Source organism: Pteropus alecto, unplaced genomic scaffold (genome assembly GCF_000325575.1).
Source record: "Pteropus alecto unplaced genomic scaffold, ASM32557v1 scaffold194, whole genome shotgun sequence".
NCBI classification, from domain to species: Eukaryota; Metazoa; Chordata; class Mammalia; order Chiroptera; family Pteropodidae; genus Pteropus; species Pteropus alecto.
In genome coordinates this window covers 1,942,327-1,952,619 of record NW_006436281.1, presented here as the reverse complement: position 1 = coordinate 1,952,619, position 10,293 = coordinate 1,942,327, and the positions used below count along the sequence as shown (strand labels likewise).

Below are 10,293 nucleotides of genomic sequence, written 5' to 3'. Positions count from 1 at the left end.
CCTCCGGCCTGCCAGCCGCGGAGGCGCAGCCACGGCCTCCTGCCGGCACTCTCATTGCCCTCTCTTGTCACCGTACAGGATTGACATTCGGAGACCGCCGCGCCCTCAGTCTGTTTGGTAGACTCTTCGCCGCACGTGGAGTTAGAGCTGCCAGGTGGTCGCCACCATGTCCATGAGCCTCCTGGAAGACTGGTGCCGGGGCATGGAGGTGGACATCCACAGGTGCCTCTTGATCGTCGGCATCCCGGAGGACTGCGGCCAAGCGGAAATCGAGGAGACCTTGAATGGGGTCCTCTCCCCGCTGGGCCCGTACCTCGTGCTCAACAAGATATTTTTGAGGGAAGAGAATGCCAAAGCCGCCCTCGTTGAGGTCAGCGAGGGTGTGAATGTGAGGGCCATCCCCCGGGAATTTCCGGGAAGGGGCGGTGTCTGGAGAGTGGTCTGCAGAGACCCCACCCAGGATGCAGAGTTTTTAAAAAACCTGAATGAGTTCCTGGACGTCGAGGGGCGCACCTGGGAGGATGTGGTCCGCCTGCTCCAGCTCAACCACCCCACATCTTCCCGGAACCGGAATCTGCCCCCACAGAACTGGGCAGAGACCTTGGGGGTGCTCCTTGGGACCGTGGTGCAAATCGTCTTTTACATGGATGCCGAGATCCGCAAGCGGGAGGAGGCCGGGGCCCTGGAGGCCTACGAAGCCCAGTTGGTGGCAGCCTCAGCTGCAGCCACAGGACGGAGAGTGAAGAAGGAACCCGGGCGGGCTTTCGAGGTCGGCTCTGCCTTGAAGATAGAGAACCCGGACAGCTGGAATGACGCGGAAGATGAACGTGACCCCCCCAAACCGCTGGTTCGTAGGGCTGGAGCTAAGACTCGCTCCAGGAGAAAGAAGCAGAAAAAAAACTCCAAGCAGGAACCAGCATCCTGGAAGAAACCCAGAGGCCATTGCTCAGCCTCCTCGGAGGATCCCGAGGCTGCCGATGGGGAAAGTATGGAGACCTCAGAATGTATCAGGAGCAGCAGGAAGCCCTGCGTGAAGCAGGAAGAATTGGCTTTCAAGAAGCCCGTGGAGAGGCGCGCCTGGAAGTTTCCTAGAAATGCAGCTCAGGATGCCGAGCCAGAAGCTGGGGGCCCTGCAGCTGCCTCTGAGTCAGACCAAGATGGTGGCCGGGACGGCCCCCCGAAGAAGAAGGCCATGGGCTGGGCCTCGGCGAAGAGCCCGGCCTCTGGGAGGAAGAAGAAGAAGGTGAGCTTGGGCCCCGTCTCTTACGTCCTCGTCGACGTGGAAGACGCCAAGAAGAAGCCTCCGATTCCAAAGAAGGGGCCAGGCTCGAGAAGGGGCGCGGCAGCTCAGAAGGCCCCGCGAGGCCCGCAGCCCACCGAGGCGCCAGCTTCAACGTCGCAGGGGGCAAAGGCCAAGCCCGAAGGCTCTCCTCATGGTGAGCGTGACGACAGGAGGAAGGGGGAGGAGCGGGAGCGGCAGGTGGCGGCTGATGAGTCCCAGGGGCCCGCGCACCACGTGGTCAGTGACGAGGCCCCCAGTGCAGTGGAGGAGGTGGGTGACACAGCAGTGGAGGTTGCAGAGGGCCAGAGTCCCGACCTTGCTCCTAGGAGCCCTTGAAGGCCAACATCGGGACCACCTGCGGGGACAGGAGGTGACAGAGCAAACCCACCGACCTGTGTGGCCGGTGAGAATTGCTGTGCTGTTCTCAGGTCATCCTGCCATTCCACCTGCCCGTCTCCCTCGATAAGAGGGAGGTGGCTTTGCGGGTGGAATGTTCTGGAGGCCTGGTTGGGGGATGGAAATGTTTGAGGGCTTAGAAAGTCCCAGGAGGTAAAACAGTTCTGAATGACAACCCTCCCTGCTTCTCTTGAGCTGTTCTGATTTATCCACAGAACACAGAAAGCTTTGAGTTGAGGGGACCACCCACACCCGAGGCGCTGGAAGAAGACCAAGAAAGAAGTTCCAAGTTGGGCACAAAGTGTTCTCTTGTCACTGAGTGAACCAAGGCTTTCGGCTCTTTTAGCGATGTGGCTCTCAGAGGTCAATGCCACGTGAGATCCTATGTGGGAGGGAGGCGTCTGTACCCCTGTGATTTTTCTCTGCCAGGCCAGCTTTCCCACCTCCTCCTCGACTCACCTTCTATAAGCAGATTGGGAAAATTCTAGAACATCGATCTTGACACATGGGCACAGTCACAGTCACACTCATCCACGTTTGGCCTTTTTCCCCCATTTCCTGCCACCTCTTCTAATGGTCTGCGGACCCCTGCGGGCCTGGCGTTTTAAAGAGCGGAGCGGCTCTTTCTCCCTGCCACCTGCTCTGTCCCTTGACTGTGGGTGAGTTAAGCCGAGGTCTTCAGTGCGGACCCGGCTTCCTTGCTCCTCCCAGTCCTGAATTAACAGCCTCCAGTTACTGAGCAGAGGGTGGTAAGGTCCCAAGAGCTAGTTTTGGGGAAAAACAATGTCCATTTAGGCCTTGAGGTATTCAAATTTTAGGTTCTGTTAATAAAAATGGTCCTCGGATTCCCATTTGGGGTAAAACCCTCTCAGGAGCCTGCAGGGAGGAGGGGCGATTGGTCAGGAAGAACTTGGCCTTCCTTGCTGTGATTCCATCCACTGCCACCAAACTCTCAAAGTCTTTGAGGCGGCAGACACTTCTCACATTATAGTAAGAGGGAAAAAGTTCTTTCAAAAATGGCTGTTGGTTTCCATCCTCTGACTAGACCAGAGTACCGTGTCTCCTGCGTGTGCGTGTGTAGGGGGAGGGACAGGATATCTGAGATCATTGCTTTCTAAACTCTCCTGGGGCGGCCCAAGACGTGCTCAAAGATGTGATCCAAATCTCGTTTTCGATGTATTTAAAAATTTAAAAAAACACTGAAAAATGGTAAGTTGAATATATCAGAAGCCAAAGCCCATCCTATCAGAGACTATCAAAATATTACGTTGTGTTCACTTGTTAACTTGTTTTTGTACAGGTCTCGAATGAAGTGTTTCTGCCATTTATTTGCATAGAAATGAATTTCGTGTAAATGTGACCAATGAGAAAGAGTAGGATCGGGGGTTCGGTCCTGTGCATGCCCCGTAATGTACACTTTGTAATGCACATGCTCATGCCCTCATCCTGCCGTGATTTTCAGTTGAGTGATAGCAAGTAGCTGTATTAACCCGGCACACAGTGGTAGTATTCTATCAGAGTTTAGCCCTTTATGTTTTTAGAGTCTCTCTTCGGACTTCAGTTTTTGTGATAAAGAATTTGAACAGTCAGTAGATGTCGTTAGTGATTCAACTTTAAAAACAAAGTTCTCGCGATGATTCTTTTCAAAGCCCTGGACGAACCTTAACCGACCGTGCAGAACGGAAGAAAAAGGTTCTCTCTGCATCTGCTCGTCTGTGCGTATCTCGGCTTTCCTTGGTGTGAGCCAACCAGAGCACAGGCGTGACTTGGACTCTCAAAGTGACGACAGCTTCTGACTCTCCAGCACCCAATTTCAAAATCAGATCCACCGGGGCTTCGTTGTGTTAATGAACTGACACCGTGATTAATCACTGTACATGCTATGAAATAAAGTTTAGCAAATTTAAATGTCCTCTGAGTGTCTTTCATAGGTGGAGGTGGCATGGAGTATTTTATTTAATTTGAGAAAAGAGTTCCTTCTGCTGAACAGTACACGCTGTCCCACACTCCCAGCCCGGTGTGAGCTGGCGTCAGTCTTGGGTTCAACCTTCAAGGATTGTCAGCTTTCCATGAGAGAAAAAGCCATTGCGATATCTGTCCTATTTGCTATATGGCCTTCCACCAGTGCAAAAGGATCTCCCACAGATCTCGGGATTTCTAGAAGTTTCTAATCCAGGTAACTGGCGATGCGAATTATCTGAAAATGTGAGTTTATTTTAAAAGTAGTTGGATGATGAAAACGCTTACCTCAGACAGAAGCTGAGGTCTTTCAGCTAAAAACTCCCTTTTCTCCTGCCCGACCTCCATCCCTGCCAGGGACTTGCAAACCAAGGTGGCCATTTCCTCAGAGTCACCTGGGGCCTTTGTTAAAAATGCCTTTCTTGGCCCCAGCCACCGAGTCGGTATCCCTGAGTGCTCATATCTGTATCAGAAACCTGCATCTTAAAACAGTTTCTCCTGAGAATTCTAATGCATGTGTCTGTCGGAGAACTCCAGAGGACATTTGAGGGAGACACCCTTAGGGGTCAAGGTTGGGGTTTTGTGAAAGGTGTATGGGGGTTGTCGGGGGCAGAAGGATGCACAAGGGACCGAAAAGGAAGCAAGGCAGCGGGCCTTTGAGGCTGGGGAGCTGACGGGGCGCTGGAGTGCAGGCACATGAAGCCCAGCGGCAGGCTGGTTGATGGGGCCTTTCCCCCTCCCCCATGACGGGAAATGCTGCATTTGGCCGCGATACTGTCACTCACTCTGGTTACGCCCGGGCCATCAGTAAAGTCAGAAAGGCTCTGTGGCCCCGAGTTGGGGAAATCCGGGGCTGGGACCAGGTTGAGTACAGTGCTGACCAAGACACATTTTTTAGTGAACAAACCGTACTGTGAAAAAGATACATGGCGATCCCATTAGTTGACTTTTTTAGAGGAATAATACATCGATATCTGTTAATAAATGCATGCAGATACAGTTGTTTGAGGAAGGTACAGGTGTTTTTGTTTTTACAGTGATTGCCCTTGAAGTGAGGAATGGGGTAGAGGGCAGGTGGAGGGGGTGCAAAGGGGACCTTTCAGGACTTTTGATTTCCTGTACAGGGGTCCCCAACCCCCAGGCTGTGGACCGGCACCGGCCTGTTAGGAACCGGGCCGCACAGTAAAAGGTGAGCAGCAGCCAGTGAAGCTTCATCTGTGTTCGCAGCCGCTCCCGAGCGCTAGCATCACCGCCTCAGCTCTGCCTCAGATCATCAGGCATTAGATTCTCATAGGAGCACTGGTCTCTGGTGCCACAAAGGTTGGGGACCACTGGTGTACTATGTTGATTTCTAACTATACTCATTTTTTTTTTAAGTAATAAATATCCAGCCTCCCAAAAAGCAATGAAATACTGATACCTGCTACAATGTGGCTGACCCTTCAAAAACAGTAAGCTAAGTGAAAGAAATCAGGCGCAAAATGCCACGTAGTGTGTGGTTCTCCTATAGGAAATTTCCAGAATCAGGAAATCCGCAGAAACAGAAAGTAGGCGAGTGGTTGCCAGGGGCTGGAGGGCTGAGTGGGGAGTGACTGCTAATAGGCATGCGGTTTTCTTCTGGGGCGATGAATGTTCTGGAACTAGGTAGAAGTGAGGGTTGCACAGACCTTGTGAATGTACTAAATGCCACTGAATTGCACACTTTAAAATAGTTTTTTTTAAAGGTAAAAAATCTGGCAGCTGGATCATGGACATTTTTTGAGAGAAGTAAGGTGGGGGTTCTTTACACATCCCCTGCATTAAAAAAGTCGTCATGCCAAGCACACGAGTTAGGGGTGCAAATCACATTAGCTCTCTGTGGCTGGTGAATTAGCTTTGCTGAGGATCTTTGAAGAAAGCTCTCCTGCCATGCTGAGATATGTGAATTTTTATTTTTTTAATTTTAATTTAATTTTAAACGCCTACAGCACCTAGTCTCCCATCCAAGTACTAACCAGTCCCCGCCCTGCTTAGCTTCCGAGATCAGACAAGATAGGGCACATTCAAGGTGGCATGGCCGTAGATGAGATATGTGAATTTTTAATCAACCTGTTTTGCATCAAAAGACTTTTTAGCTTCCTGAGGGTCAATTTTTAAAATTCGAGCCTGGGCTCGTCCATTCTTGCAAAACAGGGAAAGCAAGAGAACTCACAGAGTGTACAAGTCCGGTCACGCTCGAGCAAAGCACAGCCCTGGGGCTCGGTCTCCGCCAGAATGTTCTGGAACAACAGTGAATGTGTCGCTGATGTCAACAGCTGTAGCCCACTTTCATGCTCGAGGCACGTACTGAGTGTTTCTCCTGTGACCTTCACATTTAGGTAAAGAACATGAGCACTGACAGAATGTTCAAGATCAAAACTCTTGAGCAAGAATTTTCTACCACTGCTTTGTCGAGATTCTGTCTGTGCTTAACTGAAGCATTTTTGAGTGCAAGGTGAGCTGTTTTAAAAACTGTCAACATGTGAGAATAGGGAGGAAAATATCTGAAATAACCAGAAAACGGAGAGAAGTCAATAATGAAAGGGGATTGGTGTTGGTAAGTACTAAAATGAAGCTACAGTAATTAAAACAGTTCTCTACAAACTGAAGAATATCGAGTCTGGAAACAGAGCTACATAGATATACAATTACAGTTTACGATATAGGTGGAGTTTCACATTGACATGGGAAAGATGAATTATTCAGAAAATGGTGTTGAGACAACAAGCTAGCTATTTGGGGGGAAATAAGCCACTCCTTACGTCAAAATTCCAGGAAAAAAAAATTAATAAAATAAAATCGTAAGATTTGTAGAGGATAAAATGGGGGGATAATTGGTCATCTCAGAGGGGAGGGAACTTTTTAAAGCCGAGTGACTTTAGGAGTGCAAAGGTCTGGTGACCCTCACATAAATGTAGGCCAAGCTGGGACCCAGGGCAGGGTTCCAGTCCCACGTGATCTGCAACCATCAAAGAAAACCGGCCACTTAGCCACTGTGACCACAGAAAAGTTAATTTTTTACATGAGAAAAAATAACAAAGGCAAAAGATAGTGACAAACTGGGGAAAAACAGACAACGAAAGTTTCATACCTTCCTTTACAAAATGATCAAGAAAAAGAGGAACAACCCCTGAGAAAAATGGTTAAGGGACATTAAAAAAAAAAAAAAAGCAAGTATCAACGGCTAGTAAACACACCAAAAGAAGCTCAATCTCACACTTAGAGAAATGCACAGCCAAAACAGTCAAGCGATAAGGATAGACATGTAGATCAATAGAATAGAATCCAATAGAATAGAATAGAACCACGAGATCCCATTTTCCATGTAACTGATTGGCAAAAGTTCTACAAATTGAGTAATACCCAGTGCTGGTGAGGCTGTCATAAAACGCTATTGTTGGGAGTGTGAACTGGTCCGGGGGCCATTTGGCAGTAGCTGCCACATTTTCAAAATGACTTTTGTTTTGGGTCCCGGGGAACATGCTACTCACAGTTTTCGCCAACAACATACTCTTAAACATATGCCATGCCTCACGGTGAAACGCTATTACAGGTGCGTGAAATAATCTGAGATCCATCAGTACAGAACTGGTTGCATAACCGTGGTACAACCATAGGACAATGGGACACTCTGTGCACATTAAAAAGAAAGGTTCGGATGTCAATTGCCGATTGGAAAATGTTTTCAGTGAAAAATGCCATAGGGCACATGGGATCAGCTTTACAGAAATGAAAAGCACATGTGGATACAAAAGGTCGTATATATGTCAAGCCTTTGTTTCCCTGGAAGGAACAATAGAACAAACTGTGATAATCGCTTGCTCCCAAGGTGGGAAACTGAGTCAAAGTGGAGGTGGGGAGACTTTGTTGCTCTCTCTTTCTATAACTCTCACATTCGATCACACATTATTTTTTAGAATGCCGATGTGGTTAAGAGAGTAGGACATTTTTCATTTTCTCTATATTTCTTTGCATTAAAAAAACAACACTATACTTAAAAAAGAAAGTCAAATGACCTCCAACCACGTTCACGGGGATTGCTAAGTTAGCCAGACTTTTCTGCAATTCTTAGAAGTGTTTCCTGCCATTTCTGAACAAATATTTGCACTTCTTATAAAGCGTCTTTGTTTTGGAAGGTGTATCCCCGTGGATGCTGGTTAGTTTTTAAAAATTTTTGGTACGGCATGTCCGTGCCTGGAAAACTCTGTCAACTATTTCTGCAAAGCACATGCCTTGTCACACTCAACTCGATGACAAGTAATGCTCAGGCATGGCTGCCACGGAAAAGTTTCAATCCTGCATTAACAGTTCTAGAAAAGCAAGTGAATGTGTAACAAGAGGGCATGGTCATGCGCTGGGGGGGACGTGGGCTGGGGCCTCTTCGTGACTTTGACATTCGGGATAAGCAGTGTGAACAGCTGGCAACCCTCTTTAGTAACTTAACTAAAAAATGAAAACTCACAACTCTTTGTCAAGCTCTTAGTGGTTAACCTATGAGGAGAAGCTGTTGAAAATTGCTACCATATGAGAGTAACCAAGAAACTTTGAAAAAGAAGTGTAGTGTGTGAAAGGGGCGGGAGCTAAAATGCATTAGATCATAAAATACGTTATCAATATTTAATATTCCTGACAGTTTGGTTCCCCCAACTGCCCCGAGATTTTTGGTTTTGATGGAGGCAGTGTTTGGGAGTCAGCAGGCAAGATAAGGCAAGATAAGGTCAAACCTTTCTTTGGGGAGGGAGAGGATAAAAAATGGCCAGATTCCTATGTTCTTTTCACTGAAATGAATTCCAGATGGATCGAAAATTTAAATGCAAACCATACAGTTGTCAAGCGCTAAAAAATATTGAGGAATTAATATATGCTCTTAGAAGTGGAGGGAATATTTTTCTAAGTAGAAAAGCAAACTTGAATCATTTGAATTTTTTTTTGGGGGGGGGGCAAGGCAACTCTTGGTTGACCTCACAGATTGCAAGGACCTTGTCAGCTTACAATCCCTTATTTTTTAATTTTTTACACCTACGGCACCTGGTCTTCCTAGGTGGTCTCCCATCCAAGTACTAACCAGGCCCGACCCTGCTTAGCTTCCGAGATCAGACGAGGTGGCATGGCCATAGATCCATTTGAATTTTAAAGCTTATATATGGGTGAAGAATTATTTTAAAAAGTTTTTAAAAACCCTGCCAAACTGTGAATGTATATATTTGAAATCATTCCATCGATGCATTCCCTTTTCCCCTCTATTTCTAAAATCTTTTACTTATTGTATTTTTCTTTAATATTTTAATGTTTCTCAAATGTAACATGTTGGTCTACTTTCTTTTCAATAATGTCCTGGCTCGTGTGACCTAGTAGCAGTTTTTAAACAGCTGCCTGTTCTGACCTTGGTTACATAGGTCCAGAATAATTCAGGGTGGTACATGGGGCAATTAAAAAAAAAAATTCTGAATTATGAAACTCTTGCCATTTCTCACCGCACATGAGAAAGCAAAAGGAAAATACCCCGAGTTCGTCAGCATGAAGCCACCTAGAATAGCAAAGCCTGGTGTTCAAACTTGTTCCCCAATTGTTTGTTTTTATAAAAGTCTTATGTCACCGAGGCTGAATTAATCCTTGGCAGATATTCCTGCCATTTCTTGGAGCCTGAGGGATGTGAGTGGTGGCAGTTGCCGGGTTGAACAGTTTCACTGTGAGGACGTGTCCGGGCGGGACTTTCAGATAAGGCCGTAAGGGTCCTCTTACTCAATGACAGATTGACAAGGGCTGTCAGACCTGCAGGAATAAAAATAAATAAAGAAAAAAGAATCGCTGTGGCCGCAGCCAATAAGGTGGTCTTGGCTTCTAACGCGTTTTATTTTTAGGTTGTGGTGGTTGGTTTTATTTTAATGAGAATCTATATAAAGAAGAAAACAAGAAATGACCCAGCATCCCACTGCCAAAATAGCCCCAGTGGACATTTTCTAATAAGGTGTGCACAGTGTTAGACATTCAAACCGTGCCAAACTGAAAATAGAAAACGCCACCCCACCCTCCTCCTCTACCTCCCTCCAAAGCCAACGATCGTAACTGGTTCTCATTTTTCCTTCCAAAAGAGAAAAAAATGTTCATGTGTGTACCAGCATGTTTCTCTATAGTATGTATGTGTGTGTATACGTGTCTACATGTGTGGAAATGTATGTATATGTTTGCATTTATGTGTCACGTACATACATATATGTGTGAATTTATATGTACATACATGAGGGGACATGTACACATGCACATATGTAAGTATATGTGTGTATGCGTGTAAATGTAAGTATATATGTTTGTACATGTATGTATTTGTGTATATATATGTATACGATTGTATGTATATGCGTGTATGTGTATATGTGTGTGCGTGTGATAGGAGCAGAAGCAGCAAGGTCCCTTAAGACCAAACCTCGGAAGTCATACTGGATCGTCTCTGCCGTTCCCTATTGGTCAAAGCAGTCACGTGACCCGCCCTGATTCAGGAAGCGGGAAACAGACTCGCCTCTCGATGACAAGGTCACGCCGCAAAGAGGCGTGGACTGAGGGCGCATGATGCCTTGAGGGCCATTATTTTAACAATCACCCAGGAGAATCATTGTAAGGCATCGTCGGTGCCTTACCAG

At 46.9% G+C, this 10,293-nt stretch overlaps 1 protein-coding gene across 3 annotated transcripts in view; it reads left to right on the top strand.

Annotated features, from left to right (window-relative positions):
- PNMA8A (PNMA family member 8A) overlaps nt 1-3,586 on the top strand; it is a 4,976-nt gene extending 1,390 nt beyond the window's left edge. The window contains exons 2-4 of one of the 3 annotated variants that reach the window (XM_025046787.1): nt 79-1,436; nt 1,609-1,685; nt 1,894-3,586. In XM_025046787.1, the coding sequence (XP_024902555.1) occupies nt 167-1,436; nt 1,609-1,685; nt 1,894-2,001 (1,455 nt within the window). In that variant the 5' untranslated portion in view covers nt 79-166 and the 3' untranslated portion in view covers nt 2,002-3,586. Of the gene's footprint in view, nt 1-6; nt 1,437-1,608; nt 1,686-1,893 lie in introns of those variants that run through there. The other 2 variants (XM_025046786.1, XM_006911819.2) reach the window with 2 other exon arrangements.
- The last annotated feature ends 6,707 nt before the right edge of the window (nt 3,587-10,293 follow it).